We start from the raw sequence: 25,537 nt of genomic DNA, 5'->3' as shown, positions 1-25,537 counted from the left end.
CAAAAGAAAGCAAGAGGGTTAGAAAGGAAGGTTAGAACAATGAATGACAGCTTTTCAAAGACTGGCAGATGACCAAAGCTGGCGTATGGCGCCCGCTAAATTCTTGCCGTCCAGGCCCTCTACTTGCGCTGTGCTCATCCCCATCCAACACGCGCGATAGGAGTGGCAATGCTGTGTATATAAAAGATTAACAGGGTTAAATATCCTCCAGAAATCAGAGAGTGCTTTTGTTGATCGCGATGGGGTGCATTCAGACAGACAGTAACGTGGACACATGAACTAACGCCCTTGGGCTACGTACAATCGGCGTATGTATGATGCCAGCAGAGGATCAACCCCCATGGGCACGTGCAAGCATGCAAGCATACCTTAAGGTATATGCAATGTTGAAATACAGTAATTTGGATTACCAATCTGCGCCACTTATCCCTGAAGAGCGCACAGCCATTAATCTTTTTTTTTCTCTTGTCGCGTTGAAGAGATATTGAAACTGCTCTTTCTGCATTATGAATCGCAGGGTGCCAAAAATACTGGTAGACGTTAGCAGGGCAGGCCGCTGAGAACTTTGGAGGCAAAAGTCTTTTAATAGCAATTGACCAGGAGGAACCAAATGGACGTGAGTGTTGTTGGTTCCTCTGGCACGCGCACCAGCTTCATAGCCGTGAGGTGCAAGTTTTTATGGCTACTTTACCCGACTTACGACGTGCTTCGTATGGCATATGAGAAGACTGTGTCGGCGACATGGGAAGGCTTCCGGAAGAGCTCGCTTTCCTTCCACCCAGGCTTTGTTTGGCAAAGCGTACACTAGGTAATAATGGCGCCACTTTCACGGCATGACGTCTACCCTGCCAACCTTGTCCCCCGGTCGAGATCCCATCTCGCCGCCCGAGCTGCAGCGGATAGGAGGAAACACAATTCGTTCCTGGCCGAATGGTCTGGCATCCCGGCTTAGGCTGGGCTCCCTTCCATACGACAGGATACGTGGTCGCGTGGCTATTCTTAGTCAGGTCACGGCAGCATGACTAATGGAGGTTGCCAAGGGCCATGCCTTTATGCCAAGGAGTTTGCCGAGAAGTGGTGCTTTGACGTTGATCGCCGCCCCCACGGAATCACGCTGGCCTGTGGCTACCTGCTGCTCGTCCTGGTGCTGCATCGTCTGATGCAAGCCGCTTATTTGCGCCCGCCCACACCCAGGGGAGACGTCCCCTCGCCCCCGTCCGCTGCCATCCATCGCCAGATCCCAGGGGGAGAAAACCCGCAGCCGGTAATAAGCCAATCCCATCTCTTGTCTTTCAACTTATCGGCAGCGGGCCCCTTCCCGGACCGGGGTAACGTGACCCTGGGCCTTACGCTGCGTCTGCCTCGGGGAGACGACTTGGCGTGTCTAGCTAGCCTTACGGGGACGAGAGAGGATCTGGTGCTGCAGGGCCCCTTGTCATGCGATGCCACGGTACGCCCTGCCGGCACCTGTGTCCCTGCGACGCATTCTGTGTGGATGGTTTGCGACCAGAGTGGGTATGGTCGTTCACCAACCACTAAGCGCGGTGCAATCTAGCTTGGATTCTTCGCAGACGAAACCGCGGACTTTGGCCAAGTCCTTAGTGCATTCTTCTTATTGGATAGCATGCGCCAGTCAAGAGCTGCTTCGGGCCGCTGCGGCACTTCCTCGCGGCTGCGGGTCATGCCCTGGCCTGGCACAGCTCCAAGGGCGATGAGCTCACGTGGAGCAGGTCTCCAAAGGCGTGGCGGCGCAGGGCCATGTCGCGATAGGGATGTGGCGGGCAGTCGCTGGTAATGGCGTCCACCATGTCGGTACCGAAACAGGCATGGCCTCCCAAGGCCGGGGGGGGGGGGTCGAATCTGGGACTGTTCCCCAAGGAAACGACTTCCCCGATCAGCCAAGTAATACTCCGCGCGATTGGATCGGGACCGAGCACTCAAACCCCAAGCGTCTAGCTCCCGGAGGTTCCGCTGGGCCTAGTCCTCGGCGCTTAAGCAGGGATGGCCTTAGGTAATGCAGATGCGCGGCATCCGTGGCTTTCGAGAAGTTTTCGATACCCGGCAAGCGCCAAATCGGAGTAAGCTTCAAGCAGTTGCTGCTTGGACCAGTGCGGTAACATCCTCAAAGGCCTGTCTCCCATACCACACCACCGGACACAGATGTCCGATGGCGTGGCCCAGGGGACGCACGCTTCATGCCATTGCAGACCTGGCAACTCACTATGAATCATTCCTCAAGAACCGCTGCCGCGCCTGGTGGAGAATCGGCCATTAGTGGCACCTGGTCAAGGGCGACCCCGGCCTAATCCTTGCTGATTGCCACGGTCTTAATCACTTCTGTGAGGGTGGACTGGGCCTTGGCTGCCATCTCAAAGGCATGGGTCGGCTCGTTGATAATCGGCATGTACCGATCGGGATGAATGGTACCGAAAATCGTGGAGTTGATATCGCTTGGTTTGGACCGTCGTGTTGGCTGACCGATCCTCTTGTTCTCGTCTTTCCCATCGACCTCTTTCAACCAGTCATCCAATCGGTATTGGTTTCAGATTCACACCCCAACAAAAGTTGATGACACTTTACGAGCAATGACCGCATCGCAAAAACCACGAGTGCGTCGGTGGAAGCCAAAGACTCGAAGCGGGTGAGTTCGCTGCCCAGGGAGCATCCGGACTTTTTGGGACCGGCTCGATTTGCATTGTGCTGGAGATTGTTACGGCCAAAGAACCGTTCTGACCAGTTGATGTTGTCTCCAGATGTAAGCCGTGTAAATCACGAAGAGTCAAGTGCGACGAAGAGCAGCCCTGCTGTCGGCGCTGCATACGGCTCGGCCTTAGGTGCGAATACAATTATGTCAGAAAGAGCGAGGCGATTTCTGCGAACATAGTATCGACAGGAGATCCACTGCTCAAGATCATGGCCTTGACCAGCGACCTCGACGCCGCAGAGCGCTCTTACATCAACCGATTACCCCACGTCGTCGGCGCCAATCTCTACTCCAGTTGCATTGGTAATGACTTTTGGTACCGAGCAGTCATGCGCGAGCTTCGGACGGAGCCCACCATCAGAGAAGCTGTGCTGGCGATATGTGCTCTTGATGTCTCCTTCGCCTCGCGTCCTCCTCGAGCATCTCATCCGCCGGATGCTCCATTCTCCTTGTTCGCATCCCCGTCGACCTGGGGTCCTGAGGCGAACAAACACTACACCCGAGCACTGATACACCAGGCCAAGGCTATCGAGAACTTGCGACGTCGATTGAGGCCGGCGGAGCGAGGCGTAGCTGGCCCACGCACCGTACTCGTCGCAAGTCTTCTGCTTGTGATCTTCGAGCTGATGTTGGGACTGGAGTCAGATCACATGGGCATGATCGCAACGGGGGCTCTTTCGGTGCTGACGGACCACATAGTATCCTTGAAGCCTGCCAAGAGCTCGCACACGACTTACGCATGTCCGAACGACACAGCCACGCGCCGCTGTCTATCACTTTCTCGCGAAGTGGATGACGATGGTTTCCGGGAGGCAGAGATCGCATTGACACGCGTAGCCGCCAGCTACCGCAAGACGCTGGAAAGGCGGTTTCCCGAAGCCAGACAGCGACTTTTTGGCTGGATGGATGTGGGAGTTCACGTTTTCATCGTACCCAAGATAGGTCCACCGAGCTTGGAGGCGCCGCCCGAGGTCTGCATGTAAGCCATGACATTCCCTCCGTGTCCTTCCTCCCTTCCTTCCAAAGCATGGCCAAACGCGAGGCCGAGTGGGAACTTTCTGCTGACGACTAGGGCCATCTGCGTTCAAGGCGGCTTTGGGGCGAGTTTGAGACGGCAGCTTTCATATGGACCGTCAATGCTAGACACGCACGTGCTGGCGGCCTGACGACAGAGGCCCGTCAGAGGTGGAGCGACGAACAAGCCATGGTGTTGCACACCTTTGACCGATGGCTCGAACATTTGGAGCAGAGAGTAGACAGGTGCGCCAGCAGGGACACCTCCACGTCGAACCATGACGAGCTAGGGCCGATGGAGTGGATAACCAAGATGTTCGCCACGTTTCTGCGACGTCTGCATGCACTCGTAGTCCTGGCAGACGACCCGGGCAAGATGGTGACGGATCAAGGCGACCATATTCTTGCAAGGCTCAATCACGAGAGAAACCGGCCATTCTTCGAGACGACTGACGCGGCGCGCCTGCTGGCGGTCCGGGCGGCGACAAGGAGCCGGGTCGACGTGATGCAGCCAGACATCTCCGAGATTCTGCATCTGTGCCAGGACAGGCGGGTGCAGCGGCGGTTTCTGGAACTGCTTCAGTCGATGCTCAAGGGGCTCCGAAGTGCCGAATATGGTGACGTTGTCTATTCAATATATACACTGCGCTGGTTGAAGCACAGGTGGACGAGGCTGATGCGCTCGAGCTTCCGACAAACCCTGATAGACATCCTCAAAGAAGACGCAGACGGGACCTTGTTGAAAATCCGGCCAGATGAGAAGGCGTTTATGCTGAGCCTTGCCTATCGCGCACGAGACCAAGATAGCTGGAATGAGTAGATACTGTCTCTTGGCAGGTGACCTGGGCGGCAGAGCCTAAGTACGTACGTAGCCATGCATGCTGCAGGCCCGGCTTGATTGTATCGGACAATGTGCGGTCCACGCGAAATCTGGGTCGATGCTTGAGATGGGTCGCGAGAAGAGGATTGCCAGAGGAGCCTGCGTTGCTGGGCTCAAACGGAACTACATGGACACGGTATGGGGGAAGGAGGGTAGGTCCTCAGGCATCAAACAGTCCGGGCAGCCCTGGAGGTTCCCCGGGTCGCGACTGACCAGCCACCGGGACGGCATGGTCATGTCAATCAGAACCTTCAGAGCTGCATACGTACCTTAAGGTAGATAGCGTACATATGGCAAGGCCAGCCCAAGTACAACTGTGCAGGCGAAGGAGTGTGGTGTGAGATGTCGCATGGCAGCAACCTGCTCTGACAGATGCGATGATGATGTCGAACAGAAGATCCGCAGCCAGGCAAGGCTCTGGTGTCGGTGGGTCTGGTGACATTAGCAGGTACCTGAGCTGCCGCGGGGCCGAACACCATTCGCGCTTGTACCTCTGCATTCCCCACACCGGCACCTGACGAGGCGCTCCGAGCTGCTGCTGCTCCAATCCAAGCGGCGTCGCCAGGCAGGATCGCGGCAGGTGCTTCAACTCTCCCCACGACCATCGGCGAACGCAGCACCGTACTGCTCACGACAGCTCCCATTCGCCTCCTTGGGATTCCTCCGCTCACGAACCACAGAGTCCCATCTCGTTCCAGCCAGCTTTCGACCACGCCGGGCTCGCTCCCGACTCTCCCGACATCAAACGGCCCTGGCCTCTGCGCTGGCCGTACTGCTCGACGCTCGCCTTTCCCCGACTTCCTGCCTCGAGCGCCCTGAGCGCACTCCCATGTGGCGCGGCGCGCCCATGTCGCTCTCTCAAGGCCCTCGTTGAAGCTGTCGTCGACGGCGGCGAATAAAAGCATCCTCGGCGGCACCACCATCCTCTGCCCAGCATGACGCAACAACAGCAGCTTGCGCTGGAGGCGCTCGACTCCATCACCAGAGACCTGAAGACCAGGTATGGGCAGGCCGACGGCCCCTTTGTTCTTCGCCGCTGTTCTAGATGGAGACTGATGCCGTGAAACAGACTGGATGGAAAAGCTGGGGACGAGGTGCGCAAGCGCGCCGCTGCGTCTCTCAGAGACCTGGTAGCTGTGTGTTACAGAGGTACGAGCCTTTCCCAGCGTGACAGCGTGTGCATGTAATCTTGCCTAAAGGCGCCAGCTAACGCCCGCCGTCCACAGATTTCCCTACCGAGCAGTTCAACGTCTTCTACAATTCGGTCAACAACAAGATCACGACACTCATGCTGCATGGCAACGACCCCGGCGAACGCGTCGGTGGCATCTACGCGCTGGATGCGCTAGTCGACTTTGACGGCGTCGACGTGACCGCCAAATACACCCGTTTCACAGCCAACCTCAAACACATCCTCCGGGGCAGGGACATCGTGCCTATGCAGCCCGCCGCCATCGCTCTTGGAAAGCTGTGCCGCCCAGGTGGCTCCCTCATCTCCGAGCTCGTCGAGTCCGAGGTCAAGACCGCCCTGGAGTGGCTCCAGAGCGATAGAGTCGAGGAGAAGCGATACAGCGCTGTGCTGGTACTCCGCGAGCTGGCCAGGAACGCCCCAACCTTGATGTATCAATTTGTTGGCATGGTGTTTGAGCTCATCTGGGTTGGCCTCCGAGATCCCCGACAGCTCATCCGTGCGACTTCGGCAGAGACTGTCAGCGCTTGTTTCCGCATCATCCGTGAGAGAGATCAAGAATTGAAACAGAATTGGATGTCCAAGATGTACCATGAACTCCTCTCCGGGCTTAAGCAGCACACCGTCGAGGCAGTTCATGGCTCGCTCCTTGTACTTAAGGAGCTCCTCGAACAGGGCGGCATGTACATGCAAGAGCACTACGAGGAGGCATGCGAGATTGTCTACTCACACAAGGATCACCGGGACGTCACCATTCGCAAAACTGTCGTCCTCCTCATCCCTAACCTCGCCAACTACTCGCCTGCAGACTTTGCCCACGCGTGGCTGCACCGGTTCATGCTCTACCTATCTGGCATGCTCAAGAAAGATAAGGAGCGCAACGACGCCTTCTTTGCCATCGGCAACATCGCCAACTCGGTCAAGAGCGCCATCGCACCTTATCTGGACGGTGTCTTGATATATGTCCGTGAGGGCCTGAGTCTCCAATCAAGGAAACGCGGCTCTGTTGATCCCGTGTTTGACTGCATCAGCAGGCTTGCCGTTGCTGTTGGTCAGACGCTCAGCAAATACATGGAAGCCCTTCTCGACCCCATCTTTGCCTGCGAGCTCACTCCGAAACTGACACAGGCGCTCGTTGACATGGCGTTTTACATCCCGCCGGTCAAAGCCACAATTCAGGAAAGGTTGCTTGACATGCTCAGTAAAGTCCTGTGCGGCGAGCCTTTCAAGCCCCTGGGTGCTCCGATCTTGAATTCGCTCTCATCGGTCCCCGTCATCACAAAGGATGCCAAAGATCCTCAAGCCTACGAATCACGCAAGGCCGAAATCAAGCTCGCACTCAACACGCTGGGCAGCTTTGACTTTACCGGTATGTATATCATTATGGCTCGTCGCGGCGGCAAGCTGGACATTATACTAACCATATATCACTAGGCCATATCCTTAACGAGTTTGTCCGCGACGTCGCCATCAAGTATGTCGAAGACGAAGATCCAGACATTCGCGAAGCCGCTGCCTTGACATGCTGTCAGCTCTATGTTCGCGACCCCATTGTGAACCAGACAAGCTATCATGCCCTCCAGGTTGTCGGAGACGTCATTGAGAAGCTGCTCACCGTGGGTGTCTCAGATCCAGAACCTAACATTCGCCGAACTGTCCTGGCAGCGTTGGATGAACGGTTTGACCCCCACCTGGCAAAGGCGGAGAACATACGCACCCTCTTCTTCGCCTTGAATGACGAAGTCTTCCCCATCCGCGAGGTGGCGATTTCGATTATTGGCCGCCTAGCCCGGTACAACCCAGCCTATGTCGTCCCCTCCTTACGGAAAACCTTGATTCAAATGCTTACAGAGCTTGAATTCTCGGATGTGGCCAGGAACAAGGAGGAGAGCGCCAAATTGCTTAGCCTGCTGGTTCAAAACGCCCAGGGACTGATTCGTCCATACGTCGAACCTATAATCTCAGTTCTCTTGCCCAAGGCCGACGATCCGAATTCAGCAGTCGCCGCCACCATCTTGAAGGCAATCGGCGAGCTCGCCACCGTCGGCGGCGAAGATATGCTTCCGTATAAGGACAAGCTCATGCCTCTGATCATCTCAGCACTCCAAGACCAGAGCTCGGTTATCAAGAGAGAGGCGGCACTCCACACCCTCGGCCAGTTGGCCAGCAATTCCGGCTATGTCATCGACCCTTATCTGGAGTACCCGCAGCTGCTCGAACTCTTGCAGAACATCATCCGTGCAGAACCTCAACGTGGTCCACTTCGCCAAGAGACAATCAAGCTTATGGGCATCTTGGGTGCTCTCGACCCATACAGGTACCAGCAAGTTGAAGAGCGGGCTCCAGACATTAAGCGCAGAGTCGAGACCAACCGTATGACCGACATTTCTCTGATGATGACCGGGCTTACACCCTCCAGCAAGGAATACTACCCGACCGTAGTCATCAATGCGCTGTTGCAAATTCTGAAGGACCAATCACTTGTACAACATCACGCAGCTGTCATAGAGGCTATCATGAACATCTTCCGCACTCTTGGGCTTGAGTGCGTACCTTTCCTCGACCGCATCATCCCAGCCTTCATGCTTGTCATCAAGAACGCAAGTCCCAACCGACTTGAATCTTATTTCAATCAATTAGCTACCTTGGTCAGCATCGTCCGACAACACATCAGAAACTACCTGCCGACCATCGTCGAGACTCTACAGCTTTACTGGGATCACTCGCCCTCCCTTCAATCCACTATTCTGTCACTGGTCGAGGCGATTTCGCGCTCTTTGGAGGGCGAGTTCAAGATCTACCTTGCGGGTCTGTTGCCAATGATGCTTGGCATTCTCGAGAAGGATTCGACTACGAAGAGAATCCCTTCCGAGAAGGTCCTGCATGCATTCCTGGTCTTTGGTTCCAGCAGCGAAGAGTACATGCATCTCATCATTCCTGTGATCGTGCGGACGTTCGAGAAACAAGGGCAGCCCACCTTCCTCCGCAAATCGGCCATCGAGTCCATTGGCAAGATCTCGAGGCAGGTCAATCTCAATGATTATGCTGCCAAGATCATCCACCCTATCGCCAGAATTCTTGCTAGCAGCGAGTCTTCGTTGCGCGTTGCAGCCTTGGACACTTTATGTGCCTTGATCCAGCAGCTGGGCAAGGACTACCTGCACTTCATGGGCACCATCAACAAGGTGCTGCAGAAGCACCAGATCCAGCACTCGAACTATGAGCTGCTCGTCAGCAAACTCCAAAAGGGAGAAGTGCTCCCACAAGACCTGAGCTCAGAGAGCCGCTTCGTTGACCAGGTTGATGAGCCATCCTTCGGAGACCTCGGCTCCAAGAAACTAGAGATGAACGCCATCCACCTCAAGGCAGCATGGGACACTAGGGGCAAGTCCACCAAGGAGGATTGGCAGGAATGGCTGAGGCGATTCAGCACGACCCTGCTCACCGAATCTCCGAACCATGCCCTCCGAGCCTGCGCCATTCTCGCCAGTGTCTACCTTCCCCTAGCCCGGGAGCTCTTCAATTCCGCCTTTGTCTCGTGCTGGAGCGAATTGTATGAGCAGTTCCAGGACGAGCTGATCCAGAATATCGAGAACGCAATCCGTTCTGAGAATGTCCCACCAGACTTGCTTGGCCTGCTGCTCAACCTGGCAGAATTCATGGAGCATGACGACAAAGCTTTGCCGATCGACATTAGGGTCCTGGGTCGCGAAGCCGCTCGATGCCACGCATACGCCAAGGCGCTCCACTACAAGGAGCTTGAGTTCCTGCAGGACCAAAGCGGCCCTGCAGTCGAAGCCTTGATTGTCATCAACAACCAGCTGCAGCAATACGACGCAGCCATTGGTATCTTGCGCAAGGCGCAGCTCTACAAGGACGGCATCCAACTGCGGGAGACCTGGTTCGAGAAGCTGGAGCGGTGGGAGGAGGCGCTACAATTCTACAATCAGAGGGAGCAGGACATTCCGCCGGATCAAGTGGTTCCGGTGGACATTGTCATGGGCAAGATGAGATGTCTCCACGCTCTGGGCGAGTGGGATGCGCTCGCATCTCTCGCGGGCAGCACCTGGGCCAATTCTGCACCAGAAATCCAGCGGCGGATCGCAGGACTGGCCACTGCTGCTGCATGGGGTTTGGGCAAGTGGGACGCCATGGACATGTACCTGCAATCGATGAAGAGGCACTCGCCAGATCGCACTTTCTTCGCTTCAATCCTTGCTCTTCATCGCAACCAGTTCAGAGAGGCTGCTGCCTGTATCCAGCAGACTCGCGAGGGTCTCGACACGGAACTGAGCGCGCTCATCAGCGAATCCTACAACCGAGCATATCAGGTTGTTGTTCGCGTGCAAATGCTTGCTGAACTCGAGGAGCTCATCACCTACAAGCAGAGTGATGAGCGGAAACGTGCGACAATGCGCCGCACCTGGGAAGTTCGTCTCAAGGGATGCCAAAGGAATGTCGAGGTCTGGTCAAGGATGCTTAGACTCCGCGCACTTGTCATCTCTCCCAGCGAGAACATGCACATGTGGATCAAATTCGCTAATCTCTGCCGGAAGTCTGGGAGGATGGGTCTTGCTGAGAAGACCCTCAAGAACCTCATCGGCACTGATGGCGCGCTGGAGTCGGTCATACCATATTGGGCAGAGGCTTCGCCGCAGTCACAAGCTACCCTCGCACGCCGCATCCCACCACAAGCCACCTATGCCATCCTAAAGTTCCAGTGGGAATACGGGCAGTCGGCCAACCTGCGTCAAAGCGGCCATCCGGAGCAGACTCTACACTGTCTGCGCCGCTTTACCCACGACCAAGCACAGCAACTACAGCTGGCGTCTGCACAGCTGAAGACCAATGGGATTGAGCAGATGGGCGATTTGAGCTTCCAGAATGGGGCCGAGGCCAACCCACGCGCGGCAAAGGCGATCCAGGACCAGCAAGTCTTGCTGGCGAAGTGCTACCTCAAACAAGGCGAGTGGCAACTAGCCCTCAACAAGAACGATTGGACGCAGCCAAATGTTCGGCAGATACTGGATGCGTACAAGCAGGCAACTGTGCTGAACGAAAGCTGGTATAAAGCTTGGCACGCCTGGGCTTTGGCCAATTTTGAGATCGTTCAGGCTATGGCCAGCACGGCGAGCCGGAACTCGACGCGGATCGATCCGACAACAGTGACGCGATACGTCGTCCCTGCCGTCACTGGATTCTTCAAGTCAATCGCCCTGTCCTCTGGCAGCTCGCTTCAGGACACACTGAGGCTGCTCACATTGTGGTTCACTCACGGCGGCGGTCCGCAGGTTAACGACGCTGTTACACATGGTTTTGCAGAAGTGAGCGTCGACACATGGCTGGAGGTCATTCCTCAGCTCATTGCACGCATCAACCAGCCAAACCCCACCGTGCGCAAGACCATCAACTCTCTGCTCAGCACAGTCGGCCAAGCTCACCCTCAGGCCCTAGTCTACCCTCTGACTGTTGCCATGAAATCTGCCAAGAACTCACATAGTTTGCGATCAGAGTCCGCCTCAAGGATCATGGCACACCTCCGGAGCCACAGCGCCAAACTGGTCACTCAGGCGGATACTGTCAGCCACGAGCTGATTCGCGTTGCTGTGCTCTGGCACGAACAATGGCATGAGGCCCTCGAGGAGGCTTCACGCCTCTACTTCGGAGACCACGACATCAGGGGCATGTTCGAAACGCTTGGCCCGCTGCATGAGCTTCTGGAGAAGCCTGGTCAGAAGACGCTCCGCGAGATCAGCTTCCAACAGACATTCGGGCGCGACCTAGGCGAGGCATACGAATGGTGCAAGCAATACATGACCAGTCAAGACATCAGCGACCTCAATCAAGCCTGGGATCTATACTACCAAGTCTTCCGGCGCATCGGCCGGCAACTGCCGCAGATGACTTCCTTGGAGCTCGCGTACTGTTCGCCTGAGTTGCTCAAGATGCGCGATCTCGACCTCGCGGTTCCTGGGACGTACAAGAGTGGCAAACCAGTCATCCGAATCATGTCATTCGACCCCACCTTCAGCGTTATCAACTCAAAGCAGCGTCCCCGGAAGCTCAACATCAACGGCAGCGACGGCAACTCGTACGCCTTCCTTCTCAAGGGACACGAGGATATCCGTCAAGACGAACGTGTCATGCAATTGTTTGGTCTATGCAACACACTACTCGCAAATGATTCAGAGTCATATAAGCGACACCTCGGCATCCAGAGATATCCTGCCATCCCTCTTAGTCAGAATTCCGGGTTGCTTGGCTGGGTGCCAAACAGCGACACCTTGCACGTATTGATTCGCGAATACCGCGAGAGCCGCAAGATCTTGTTGAACATTGAGCACCGCATCATGTTGCAAATGGCGCCAGACTACGACCACCTCACACTCATGCAGAAGGTCGAGGTCTTCGGTTATGCGCTGGATAACACTACGGGCCAGGATTTATATCGTGTTCTCTGGCTCAAGAGCAAAAGTTCAGAGGCCTGGCTGGAGCGCCGCACCAACTACACACGCAGCTTGGGTGTGATGAGCATGGTCGGCTACATTCTCGGACTGGGAGATCGCCACCCCAGCAACTTGATGCTCGACCGCATCACTGGCAAGATCATCCACATCGATTTTGGCGACTGCTTCGAGGTTGCGATGAAACGAGACAAGTATCCCGAACGGGTGCCGTTCCGGCTTACGCGTATGCTCACGTATGCCATGGAAGTCAGCAATATCGAGGGTAGCTTCCGCATTACCTGCGAGCACGTCATGCGCGTCTTGCGCGAGAACAAAGAATCCGTCATGGCTGTGCTCGAAGCTGTAAGTGATCATACTGTGCACCCCCTCTTTGATGAAGCACCTCTGACTGACAAAATGCATCTAGTTCATCCACGATCCGCTGCTCACTTGGCGTCTCACAAATGGCGCCTCTCCTGCTGGCCCTAACTTCCGCTCCGAACGGGACACCGCGCTTGGCGCAGCCCCGACGGCACGCGCTCGTCGTCCCAGCATTCTCGACGCCGAGCACCCTCCGTCAGAATACCTTGCCGCGCAAGCAAATGAAGGACCACAGTCGGGTGGCCCGCCGGGCCGCAGCCGCGCCCGCACCAATTCGAGCTTGATCAACGGTGTTAACGGCACTGACGATGCCGCTGAAATCCAGAACGCCCGGGCCCTGGAGGTATTGGAGCGTGTGCAACAGAAGCTCACTGGTCGTGACTTTGCCCGTGAGGGAGAGGAGCTCGTGGAGCTCGAAGTCGTCGCACAGGTCAACAAGCTCATCATGGAGGCAACCAAGCTGGAGAATCTCTGTCAGCATTACATTGGATGGTGTTCGTTCTGGTAAGATTTGTATCTGGGAGATGGATCGGTATTCGCATGTGGGTGGCACAATACAGGCAAGGGCTTCCCCATCACGGCAAGTTGCTGCAGTTGCGCAGATCGGGTACGGACTTGCCTCATTTGTATCTTGGTATTTTGACAGCAGGGTTCGCGCAGGGTAGATTGGCGTTGTTCAGCTTTAGCGAAAGAAGACTTGTTTACCACGAACCTGTTGCCGTGCCTATGAATAAGTGCCTGTGAATCGTTGCTAAGCCACACGCTCCCTGAGCATGAAAGTTTCTTATCCAACTGATGAGTTGTTTGTGGTTAACACGACAGTGATTGTGACAGCGTGAAGGGGGTAAATTCTCTTCTGCTCATCACCACATGAGAACAACAACACCCCATGATTCGCTACATCTTCAGTGACATCAAAGCACCTGTCCACGTCAAAGCTTGCAGCACATGCACTGCGCTGCCGTTGTCAAGGCCAGGACAGTGTGACGTGGTACCAGAACTTGCGAATAGCGTCATGATATTGCAAAGCTGCTTTTTTACAAGCTCGGGCGAAGTTCCTTTTTTCCTTTTTCTTTATTCTTTTTCTTTTTTAGCTCGTAGAGGGGACCACAACGTTAGAGCATGTAAGGAATACGGAGGAGGTAAACCGAAAAACTATAGAACTAGGAGGGACTAGACTCAATGTGCCCGATCGGTAATTACCTACAATCTGATAATTTTGTGATATCCTATCGCTAAAGGCGTATATCTGCCTAGCGGCTTTAGGTGGACCACGTCAGTGTAGCCGCTTCCATTGTTCTCAGGTTTTATGATTCGTGACCTTGATTTGTAGTCATATAAGTAGCAACAGCAACCGCCGGTCGCCGCTCTACTTAAGCATTGTCCAGTCCTCGGAGTGAAGCCAACCTTCTCTCAGTAGATGATGCAGTGTCTTCACCGGGAGCAGTGGTCAAGGAGCACGGATCTCCACCGGAGATGTGGGGGACAATCGTGTTACTGCGGACGTTGTGTATATCATCTCATCCGTGTGATCTTTATTCTTTTACACAGTCGGAAGTTTCGGTGTGTTGTTTCCTTATATCTCGCTCGAGGCTGGCATTTTTACGCACTCCGGCCTGTCAGCTCATAAGAGCATGCAACACAATTGTTTCTCTTTTGATATCTGAATACTTCCATACCGGTGCTGTTGACCTCGGTACTCCATCACCACAGCTTTTTTTTTCGCTGATATTATACCTAACATTATTGCTAATGACCAAACACACGCTCCAATGTAAGCTGCACTGGTTGACCGATATCTATCCTGGGCACCCTGTCGCACCAATATTGCGGGGGGCGACTTGCACAGGAGCACTGCGTCGTCCTACCTGTCAGATCTCAGATTTTACCTGGAGCTCTCTGCTGCTAGCTGCCGCTCGGCACCGGGCATAATATGGAATGCTAGCTGCAAAACCTGCCGTCAATATGGCTACCCGCATGACAATAAACCGTAGCTGCCCCACAGATGCCCGGTCGAATCTTGAGACACAAAACGCGGGCGAATATGTGCTGGGTTAGATTTGGGGGTGGCACAGAGAGTGATATATGCCCAGGACCAGAGTTGCACAACCAAAAAAAGTTGGGGTGAAAGGGCTTCGCAGAAACAGCTGTAGCAGTACCGAGTGAATAGAGTCCGGCCCCAGATGTCGAAATCATTGCGAGGTCATTGAGACAAACTACACACAGCTTCGGGGGCTACAAAAGCAGTGTACGCCGCTCCTTTCCGACTGAGCATAAATACCACTCTGACCCTTACCGTGTCCATGAAAGTCTCTGCTGCTGTCGGCACTCAAGCAGCACGCGACTCTGCCGTCCGCTCCCGGCTCATCTCATGTTGAGAACTAGCACATCCCCTTGTCAGAAGGTTATAACTCATTATACTCAAAGCGGGGCCTCGAAGGTTTCTTTTGTGGCTTGACCCACACACGCCTCTGGTTTACCGATCCCGACGACGAACCTACGTAAAGCAGGCAGAAAGTCGAAGCCGAAACAAGATCCCAGCACATGCCCCAGTGGCGATTCACAAGCTCTTCACAGCGTCAGCAAAAACATTAGGGAGGAGAACCCCCCCCCGCCGCGAGATATGTGCCGTGACATCCACATGCTGCATGTCTGCCCGGCCTGCGGGGAGCAACTGTCGGAGAGCTCGGTGCAGCAGTGGTGCCGCGAGGCCCGCGGAAAGGGCCGGTTCGGCCGCTGCGGGGCCGGGCCAAGCCGGATCGACGACGAGTCGCGGCGCGAGGAGTGCCTGGCGTGTATGGAGGCACGCGAGGCGCAGATGGCACAGATGGAGGTCAAGGACTTTGCGGTGCGCAGGCTTGGCTGGGGCGGCGGCGGCGGCAAGAGGCCCAGATGCAGAACGAGGCAGGACGGCGGTGCTGATGATGGTGGTTGTTGTTGTTGCGAGACGGTGGCGGGAGAAACGAAGACTGACGGCTGTGGTGGTGGCAAGAGGGAGGAACGGGAGGACGATGAAGACGTAGGGTATGGGTATTCGTGGTAGATGGTGTTATGGACGAGCTGGGTTAGATTGGACGTGAGGGATGTGTGCCATTCTGTTCTGGCCACAGTCTTCTGTCGGGGCTTTAGGAGTGCTTATCTAGCAGACAAGGAGTACGCTGCCAGATTGCGAGGTCAAAATTATGATTGACTAGCATTCCGAAAAAGCAAGAAAGAGCTTGGCCGAACCAACGGTTGTATCCGTTGAAGACGGGAGCTAACGTTAAAGTGGCCGCTACCACATTTAGACAGGCGTGGCTGGTGGCACTAGTGAGGGCGTTATAAAACAACATCATCTCTGGCCACATCCAGTCCTCTATAAGACCTCCAAGGCTAGTGGAATAGAAGACGCCGTTGGTGGACACGGACAATGGAGTAGGTGCATTGTCAGGGCTTACGCAGCACAGTACGAAGCAGCTCCTGGTAGGAAATATTTTTTTTTCAAGCCGGCACACAATGTCATGTACGGTGCTGTGCCTAACCTGGCCGGCACACACACCCTCAGCATCCACATGCCTCAGGGAAGATGGAGTCAGTTCTGATTATTGGCCAGCAAAGAGCGCTACTGCGGCAGGGGTGGGGAAGACCAGGCTATCACATCACAGTGGAGCCACCTACCCTGGCCGGCTGGTGACAATATAGGAAAAGCAATGACCGCGATGAGATGCTTTGACGCGGCCCCTATCACGCTCGACTTGAGGCACCACAGCTCGTCCGCGGTGTGCTGCCAGGCGTGATAAGCGAACACACTCGAGGGGCATCGATCTGGGCATTGTTTGAGCATGGCAGGGCGTCATTGTGTATTGGTGGCAAGCACGGTTGCCGGGCAGGCTAATGAGCGTCTCCATTGTTTGTTGGTTGGTTGTTGGTTGTGTTTGCTAAAAGATCAGCCCTGGCGAGGTTGCCCTACCCCCCCCGACTTGCCCAGCTCCTCAGCTGCAAAAGACATGTCGAGGGCGTCGCAGCTCTGCAGGGTTTCTTTCGTCTTCGGCTTCCATCCGCCGACCCTGTCGTGCATTCACTCATTCATTCGACAGCTGCAGGTGACAGCGGCAGTCGACAGCCAGACAGACAACACGCACACCAAGACCAGGACAGGACAGTAGTGGCCGGTGCAGCTGCCTCAGGAAGCAGCCACCCCTAGCCAGCAGGTCTCAGCCGCGCCTTCCCAACCAACCAAGAACCGCACAGGAGGAACATTGATGCTCCGGCTGAGTCTGCACCCACAAACCACCTTTTTTTTTGTCGTTTCCATCGTCGACATCTGCTCAGCAGCAAAGCAGGCGCCCAGAGATCTGCTTCCCAGCGACTCGCAAATCACCACTGCTGAGCTTGCTTTTATTACCACCATCTGCCTGGACGCACGCCTGTTGCCGCCACCATGGACGGGCCAAGGGCCCGTAACACACAACATGCCTGGCAGGCTGAGAAAGACAACATCGAGTCGCGGCAGGCCGCAGAAATCGCCCGTCTTACTCGCCGGCTCGCCATGGAGCAGGAGGACGCCCAGTTCACGTACAACGAGAACCACAAGCTGATATTGGAACTCGAGCCTCGCTTCTATGGCCCTCTCCTGCTATGTCTTAGGGAGAACCTGCAGATGAAACAGCGGCTCGCAGAGATCCAGCACGAGGCCGAGTTGGCAGACAAGCGGCAAGAGCACGAAGGAGAACTTCGTGCGCATTCAGAAAAACAACACCCCAATGAAGAGCATACCATGCCACCGGAAATGGCAGCGGCACCGACTGGAATGCCCTCGCCCATCTCGGCCGTCCCTCTCGAGCTCTCACGATGCAATAGCGTAGCCGACAGCATCGAAGTGGCGTCTCCGCCATCGCTACGTGAACCCACGCCGCAGGCTACCGAGAATCCTTCCATACCCGGTGAGCAGTCACCGCCCGCGCCAAAGCTTGTGCCCTCGGTGGCTCCTTCACATCCGGCAACGCCACCAATGGTCGCAGACGACCTGGGCCTTTCTTTGGCAGAAGTACCCAAGGACGTTCCTGAAGACAAGACGACCACGGCTCAGAAGCGACCCGCAGAAGCACCACCACCGCAACAACCCGCTGCCAAAAGGGCGCGAGAGTCTGTTGAGATGCCACAAGCACCAGCTGAGGTGGCAGAAACCGCCCAGCCCCAGAGTCTCGTCGGAGGAGAACAGAAGAGCGAAAAGAAGAAGAAAAAGACCGCGAAAACCCTCTCTACATCTGACAAGGAGCCGCTTACAGACAGGACCATATCATACGACGATATTGCCAACGACCTGTCTAATCATGACACTATTGTGGAATATCCCTCGAGGAGCGGCTTGTACTACATTTTGTATTGCGCAGAGCATAACCTTCACTTCAAGTACAAGATGCCCATCGGCGGCGCAGCAAAGCACTTGCACGCACCGAGTCATGGAAACATGCCAAAGGACTGGAATATGGCTGTCAAGACCCTTGGCTATCTAGTCACAGATTGTACCGAGGACAAAAGGCAAGCCCACAACCAAAAGGCCAAGACATATTTTGAGTCTGGGCAGTCGTCTGAAAAACCAAAGAGCACTTTGGTGACGCCGAGAAAGGCAGCGACCTCGCAGCCATCATCAGTCCCTCGCGTGAGTGCAGAAGCGCAAAACTCGCCGAGACATGATAGCTGCAGTGATCTCGAAGGTCGCAAACCTCCAGCAACGACCACCTCACCCCAGAAGATCAGAGGAGTCGTCTACCCCAAGACGTTCCACATCTACCAAGCGCGGTGGGGCACAAGCAATGGCGCAACCTTGTATCCAGTCATGATACTGGGATGGGACTCTCTAGAAGGTAGCGGCTTGATTGGCAGACTCAACGACACAGGACTCCTGGACAAGGAGGCGGAACCGCCGAGATGCTACCGATATAGCGAAAGTGGGGAGGAAGTCATCGGCTGGCAAGCAGGCTACGAAGATGGTGGGCCCAGAGTCGCCTCCAGGAAATTCCCCGTCTTGTTCTTTGACAGCAAAAAATCAGTCGCGTGGATCTTTGGCAGCAATCTTCGAAAATACCCCCTGTTCGACGACAAGATCACTGACCTGAAAGAGGCGAAGAGGCAACGGGAGGTTCGCGCGTGGATAGCGAAGAGGGAAGGATTTTCGACATGGGAGGAGCGTCAAGCAGCCACGCCGGGCATGGAGTCAGCCAAAGGCAGCCAGGGACTGTACAGCTCGGCCACAAATACAACGAACGACGCGCCAGTATCCGGCCCTTCGCGACTACTCACCATTGCCGATGGGGCCGGGGTCGATCCCACCAGCAACACCGAGATCGGTGGCTCAGACAACGAAAGCGATGACATGGATCTGGACGACTCCGACTCGAGTCTTGACTGCGAAGCTGCCTTCGAAGCGGAGCTCGCAATGTTTTCCGAGATCGGCGGTGAGATTCCAGGAGATAACGACTACATCGAAACGCAAGAGAATGCCGATGAAGATGTGCAAATGGCCGGGTCGGAGTCCCCTGTCAAGACGTATCGAAAGTCATTCATCTCGACACGAAGCACGCACAAAGACAAAGCGCTGCCAACTTCAGCTCCGCGCTCCGGAGAGCTTGGCGTCGGTCCTGATCCAGTCATTGGTACCCAACCTGTTGAGAGTGTTTCAGCAGAAGGCATCGACCAGGCCATGTCTCAGGCCAAGTCATTGTCTCACGAGGCATTTCGGGCGACTCTCCGGCCTGATAAAGGCCGTCCCAGGACGAGCGACGAGCCTGCTCGTCGCAGCAGAGTTGATGATATTCAGAGAGACGCTCGTGAGCCTCCTCAAGTCAGTGCGCATTTGGAGACCCGCAATGAGGGCCTAAGATTTGGGCAAGATCCGAGCGGTCAACTTGTCGTTCCAGCGGCCACAGGGAGCGCTACGGAAAGACAAGACCCTATGCCGCAGCCTGCTCATAATAAGACGGCGGCAGAACAGCCTCCCCTTGACAATACCCACGATGCTCGGGAACAGGAGCCCGCTGTGGTGTCTGCCGCCAGACAGGAAGATCTAAGCTCCTCTGAGCAGCTCATCATATCGAACGGCCATCGGACGGAGAACCTTGCTTTACTTACTGGTCATCCACTGTCGTCAGCAGCTTGGAGAGTGTCCTCTCAGACTATTCCCGCTCAGTTTGTTGCTAAACAGCCGGTCCGTGGCACACAAACCGACAAACAGTCACGTTCTCCCATGAAGGAATGCAGCATTCCACCGGCCGCACCTGCCTTACCGACGACAGAATCGATTGCACGTCGAACACCGCAGCCAAATGGACTCCCACTGGAGGCCACTGCGGAGGATGTATCATCTCCAGCTCTCATAGCTGCAGTCGAGCACCGTCTAGACGAGACAGAGAAGTCAAATGTCATGGCGCACGCTGGCAAATCCCCCGAGCGAGCAGGAACAAAACCGCAAGCTACATCAACGGGACAGAAGCCAGCGACATTAGAAGTTGGCCATGAAGCGGCGCCACACCAAGCTTCACAGCCCCCAGAGAGTGCCATGATTGGTGACAAGCCAGTGCCAAGAGTCGGACAGGCCGTACCTAATGAGAAGGACAGAAGCGCCACGCCCAGCCGGCCTGATTTGACGACTTGTCTGGATGGCGCGGCACCCGCCGCCCCCATGGTGCCCAATCCCCCAATAACACATTCGTCTGAGCAGCCTACGCCGACAATGACCAACGGTACCGGGACGAGACCAAGTCACGCCAATCCCTCGTCCCCTGTGCCCTCGTCATACTCAAAACAGGCGGCGCGGAACAGTGTGGCTAGGGACACAGCGTCTGTATCGTCAGCGACGGCATCGCCGGTCATGGCGCCGTCCTCCATTACACGGGCCGAGTTTACGGTACAGATGTACAACCATGGATCGGTGCAGTGGGAAAAGACGAGGCCTGAGGTGGCGAGCATCAGGGTCGTGGCAGACAAAGGGGTGCTGAGGTCGACAGTGGGCAGCCCGGCGACGATCGCCATTGATCCGAGCCGGCTGCGGACGTTTATGCGACAGTCGTACGGGGCGGACAACTACCTGATGGTGCTAGTGCCAGCGGATAAGGGCGAGGACGCTGTGTACATAGTGTTTGGGCCGGGGCCGGGCTGCCGAGGGGAGTCTGGCAAGAGGCAGTCGCGGCGGTTCGTGCAGTGGATGCAGAGCGTGAACGGCAGCATCGAGGCGGCCGAAGACTGAGTCGACGGGCGCAACTGACTTTGGCATGATGGAGACACCTTAATGCATTGTGCTCTGTCACGGTTCTCTGGGTAGCCGGGTTGAGGAGGAGTTGGCCCCAGGGAGCACAGTTGTTTGTACAGATGAAGATATACCCATGGAGTCGTCGTGACCACCGACGCCACCTTAATCAAGTACGTGAATTACCTAAGCATTTTATCCGAAGGGCTGAACGAGCGAGTGTCAAGCATGTGGTGACAGTGGTACGTAGCCCTTGTCAGTATGAGCACCTGCCTTTGCTAGGGAATCAAACCCTGGGAAGAAGCAGGTCCCATTATACGCGCTGATTGGCGGAGACCAGTTGACCTTGTGCGTTTGCTCGTTCTGTAATCAGTCCAGTCTCCCGTCAGCCGGCCCCCACCCCGTCCTTGTAATCCCCGACCAGCCCTGTCTCTCTCTGTTTCACATTCCCATCCTCAATCCTCACGTCGACAAACCGAGCCCACGCATCTCACAGAACAGATGGGCCCTCATCGACGTGATGGCAGAGGCAAGGGCAGACCGAAAAAAGGCTCCCACAAGGCGAGCTCGGACAGGTAAGCGTGTTGGGTCTCTGGGCAATAAACCGTCGTCCATGATGATGATGATGATGATGGCACTGTGCTGACCGAGACTTGGACTGGTGTGTGTCTCTCAGGCTGCGTCCCCTGCCGCCGAGCCCATAGAAAATGTGACGAATGCAAGCCAGTCTGCCAGCGATGTGTCCAGCTCAAGCTGGCCTGTAGCTACCCGCAGACTAAGCATGCTTTGGCAGGCGGGCTTGGCAGGGCCGTCGTCCGGCCTCTGGCACCGGCGATCCGCCCGAGTATGCTGGTAGCTGCCCTCCTGGACCCCTCGAGCACGCTCTACTTTGACTACTTCAAGTACGTCGTGGTCTCTCAGCTGGGCACGCAGGCAGACGACCCGACGGGCTTCTGGTCTGCGACCGTCCTCTGCGAGTGCGTCCGCGATCCTCCTGCCCTCGACGCGGTCATCAGCATCGGCGCCCTGTCCAGGGCCGGCCGCGAAGTACTTGATCATGCCTCTGGACCACGGGGCGAGATCGGGCCAGTGTCATCATCTACGCACTACGCCCCTGCCATCCAGTACTACACCAAGGCCATAGCCACCTTTCGGCAGCGCATCGACCAGCCCGGCTCAGACAAGACCGTGCCGCCCAGGACGCTGCTCGTCTATACCATCCTGTTCTCCATCTTTGAGACCCTCCACGGCAACACCACCGCCTTTGATTACCTCGTCGCCAATGGCCTGCGCTCACTGCACATGCTGCGGCGGCGGCGACGGGTCCTCGAGGGCGCCGACGTCTACGACGACGCAGAGTGCTTCCTCACCCGTACGGCCACGTGGAACGCCATATACTCCCCCATGTACCCGCAGACTCGACGAGTCCTTGCGTCGATAGCCTCGGAGGGTGAGCTGCTGCTGCTCGGCCCCGCGCCACCGGACAGCAGGAGCGTGTCGGTCAAGGGGTTCTGGCGGACGTGGTGGCAGTTTGTCACGAGGGCGGTGTTGTGGCATCTGCGCGTGCAGAGCTTCCTGGATCGCGTAGAGGAGCGGCGGCGGCGGCGGCGAGGACGACGCCAGGACATGGGGGCACGCGGTGATGGCGACGCCGACGACGATGATGAGCACGACGACAACAACAACAGCACCAACAGCAAGAGACGCGCGGGCCTCGAGGATCCAGCAGCAGAAGCAGCCACACTCGCCCAGCTCCAAGAAGAACAACGACTCCTCGTATCCCGCAGCAACCTCTGGATATCCAGCACGCAGGCCAGGCTCGATGACGCCACCGAGCGCGCTGCCGCCGCCACCACCACCAAGGCCAAGCGGGGGAATCGCGCCGCCTACCAGGCCGAAGTTGAGGCGAGCAGGCGGATCCTCACCAACATGATGTTCGGCCTCAAAGTCTGCCACCTCGCCCACTGCCGCGCGCTGGACCAGTCCGAGACCGCCTGGTCGACGCAGGCGTGCCTGGACGAGTGCGGCGCGGCGCTGGACCTGGCGCAGGACCTTGTCGCTGAGCTGACTGCTGCGCGAGCCAGTACCAGCAGCGGGGGCAGCCAAGGGTCCATCATGAGCGATGGCCTGCTGATTGGCCTGCTCCACCTCGCCAGGGACTGCCGAGACTCTGGGGTGCGGTGGCGGGCGTTTGCCCTGGCGCAGCAGCTCGTGCTGCGGCCCTCGACCAGGCACGTCAAGTCGTTTGTGCTGGGGACGTGGGCGTGCCTCCAAGCCGAGGAGAGAGGCCGGGAGCGCGGTAGGGACGGCGGCACGGGCCGGATACCGCGGTCGCACTGGTATGACTGGACCGGCGCGTCCTGGGACGAGGCCGGCGCGCTGCATGTGACCATCACGACCAAGGAGCCTGATCCTGCGAGCGGCGTGAAGAGGCAGGAGAGCCTGGTGTTGGAGCGGCGGGATCTGGAAGTCCTTCCACAGTATGGGGGGAACTTCACGGTGTGCTAGCCTGATTGGCACCTAGGTACCTACGTAGGTAGGTTAGCTGCTGGAGCCATGCAAGAGGATAGGGGTGTTTATAGTAACAAAGACAGGACGATGACGGCGATGACGGTAACCAGATGGGCCTGGACTGACATGGCTCGATTTCCAACGCTCAGAAGTGGAATGCAGTACCGGTGTGCCAACGCTATGGGGAAAGTGCTGATCGTGGTGCCATGGTCATGTGCATTCTTAATCACATTGTTCCATGACGGAACTACCTACAGCATGTCTTGACCGGTCAACGGGCATGGTGGCATGCGCAGATTGGTTTGGGAGGATGGATGGGAGCCGTGCTGTTCGGCCATACCTTCTTAGGTAGGTAATGTGTCCTGTGTGACGGATAGCGGCAACTTTTCCTTGGCGGGTAACAACTCAGGCAATGTATTTGCCGTCACTCCCACTGCCAAGTCTTGTTGTGTAAGCGCGCTGCGTTGCAGGATGAGAGTCGGCCGCCTGTGGGGAAGCTGTTACCACGGCCAGTCACAGCCTCAAACAATCAGCGCCGCGTCACCAACCAACAGCACCGACATCTCAAGATGGCACGGCACAAGGCAACAACATGCAGATTTCATGGACATGTCGAGCCGGCGCTTATCCACCACGCGAGATATTGCAACACGGCAAGGTACGCCAAGGCTGGTCTCGCGAGGCTCACTGCATTGATCATGACGCGGTGATTCAAAGTAGGTATTGTTCATGGGAGCATCAGGACTACCTTCTGCAGAGACTCTTTTTCTATAAGACCGCCGTTTTTGCTGGTCGATAGAGCCTGTTACTTTCTCCATCCTCACCAAACAAGTCAATCATCAACACCTGAGCTCGAGACTCTCACACTCACCTCATTTCTCTTCGATACTTGCACATCTAAACATGCACTTCACTTACATCCTACTCGGCCTGACGGCTTCAGCCTCCGCTCTGCACCTCCAGATGCATATCCCCAGTGGTTGCGGCGGCGACTATGCCATCTGCCGTAACCTGCCCTCGAATACCTGCTGCCGGGGCTCGAGCGGCAACATCTTCAGGTCATTGGCGTTTGTCGACATCAACAGATACGGAACTGAACTCCGGGGCTACGAAGGTGGCTTCTGCACGACCAGAGTCCAGACAGAGCGCTCCAACGGTCGCACCCGAGTCTGTCTGCAAGCGGGCTCCTTCTCCGGCGGCGGCTTCGGCTGGCTCAGCAGGAAGCGCTCCGACGGTGGTGCCGATGAGCAGGGCGCCTCCCAGGAAGACTGCCAGGTCCCCGACGCCTTTGTGCTCGAGGACGGCACCGAGTTTGACCTCACGGGACTGGACGTCGCGACCTACGATGAACTGGTATGTAAATTCAAACGAGGAGCTGGCTGCACTGTTGGTCTGCATAAAAGTTCAGATGTGACAGGATAGCTAACTGAATATCCACTGGCGCAGTAAGCCTTTTCATGGAATCCACACTCACTCATATCCGATTCGTACAGAAGATTAAAGGGCGACCCGCCAGTCTCCTGCTAACAATTTCCCCTAATCCCGATATCAAAATTCCACGTTTGGGGCTTCCTGTGCTAACTCTTTGGAACCAATCTAGTATCAACGTCGCAGGTGGCGAAAACGCAACTGATGCCATCGTCGAGTTTCTCAACGTTCGCAAGATTTGATCATTCATGCCAAAATCCACCGATATGCTGCAGCTAGGAGGCTCCCGAGTGTGTGTGTGTGTGTGTGCGTGTGTGCACCTCACAGATCGATCATTCATTCGAAGGCGACAATTTGGCCCGACAATCTGCTTGAAGACCCTGATCGCGGCGCGGAAAGCTGGCCTATATATTTGGCCCGGACTTGGCTATAAGAATTGTTTCTCCGTTATTTGGTCGTTCACTCGTTTATGGCCATTGATCAAGATTGTAAAGAAAAACGAATAAGATGTTTTATCCCCCCCCCCCCCCCCCTTCATGGACCGGTAGCGGTAGATGCATCTTGCGAGTCTTGGGTCTCACGGCAGTCCATAATGCACACACACGTTCGACGAGACGACAAGGGGGGCCAGCTTGGTACTGAGCATGACTGCTGCTTGGGTGTCAATCTTGCAGAGCTTGGAGTGATTACGACAATTCTACGATCCGGTCTACTTAGCTAATGCGAGTTGCTCATGTGTATCCGCTAGCGGATCCACAGC

The 25,537-nt window shown here is 56.2% G+C and overlaps 6 protein-coding genes across 6 annotated transcripts; all 6 read left to right on the top strand.

Moving 5' to 3' along the window:
- The first annotated feature begins 913 nt into the window (after positions 1-913).
- B0I36DRAFT_26028 (uncharacterized protein) lies at positions 914-1,785 on the top strand. The gene has a single exon (XM_046151119.1). It carries the CDS (start codon positions 1,019-1,021, stop codon positions 1,553-1,555), a length of 537 nt encoding a protein of 178 aa, XP_046007052.1. The 5' UTR covers positions 914-1,018; the 3' UTR covers positions 1,556-1,785.
- Positions 1,786-2,913: 1,128 nt separating this feature from the next.
- Positions 2,914-3,687, top strand: B0I36DRAFT_353591 (uncharacterized protein; the record flags this gene model as incomplete). Its single annotated transcript, XM_046157226.1, has 1 exon — positions 2,914-3,687. The coding sequence occupies one exon, from the start codon at positions 2,914-2,916 to the stop codon at positions 3,685-3,687; it is 774 nt and encodes a 257-aa protein (XP_046007051.1).
- Positions 3,688-5,533: 1,846 nt separating this feature from the next.
- On the top strand, positions 5,534-13,122 carry B0I36DRAFT_252450 (armadillo-type protein; the record flags this gene model as incomplete). Its single annotated transcript, XM_046150685.1, has 5 exons — positions 5,534-5,598; positions 5,668-5,747; positions 5,825-7,156; positions 7,222-12,596; positions 12,661-13,122. The coding sequence occupies 5 exons, from the start codon at positions 5,534-5,536 to the stop codon at positions 13,120-13,122; spliced, it is 7,314 nt and encodes a 2,437-aa protein (XP_046007050.1).
- Positions 13,123-19,652: 6,530 nt separating this feature from the next.
- B0I36DRAFT_333285 (uncharacterized protein) lies at positions 19,653-21,018 on the top strand. The gene has a single exon (XM_046155200.1). The coding sequence runs from the start codon at positions 19,840-19,842 to the stop codon at positions 20,836-20,838; it is 999 nt and encodes a 332-aa protein (XP_046007049.1). The 5' UTR covers positions 19,653-19,839; the 3' UTR covers positions 20,839-21,018.
- Positions 21,019-21,138: 120 nt separating this feature from the next.
- Positions 21,139-23,535, top strand: B0I36DRAFT_387683 (uncharacterized protein). The gene is made up of 2 exons (XM_046161201.1): positions 21,139-21,413; positions 21,515-23,535. Exons 1-2 carry the CDS (start codon positions 21,359-21,361, stop codon positions 23,344-23,346), a joined length of 1,887 nt encoding a protein of 628 aa, XP_046007048.1. The 5' UTR covers positions 21,139-21,358; the 3' UTR covers positions 23,347-23,535.
- A 717-nt stretch (positions 23,536-24,252) lies between these two features.
- On the top strand, positions 24,253-24,798 carry B0I36DRAFT_353587 (uncharacterized protein; the record flags this gene model as incomplete). The annotated part of the gene is made up of 2 exons (XM_046157225.1): positions 24,253-24,702; positions 24,796-24,798. The coding sequence occupies 2 exons, from the start codon at positions 24,253-24,255 to the stop codon at positions 24,796-24,798; spliced, it is 453 nt and encodes a 150-aa protein (XP_046007047.1).
- Positions 24,799-25,537: the final 739 nt, after the last annotated feature.

Source organism: Microdochium trichocladiopsis (genome assembly GCF_020744255.1).
Source record: "Microdochium trichocladiopsis strain MPI-CAGE-CH-0230 chromosome Unknown B0I36scaffold_10, whole genome shotgun sequence".
Lineage (NCBI taxonomy): Eukaryota > Fungi > Ascomycota > Sordariomycetes > Xylariales > Microdochiaceae > Microdochium > Microdochium trichocladiopsis.
This window is presented reverse-complemented; position numbering and strand designations above follow the sequence as displayed.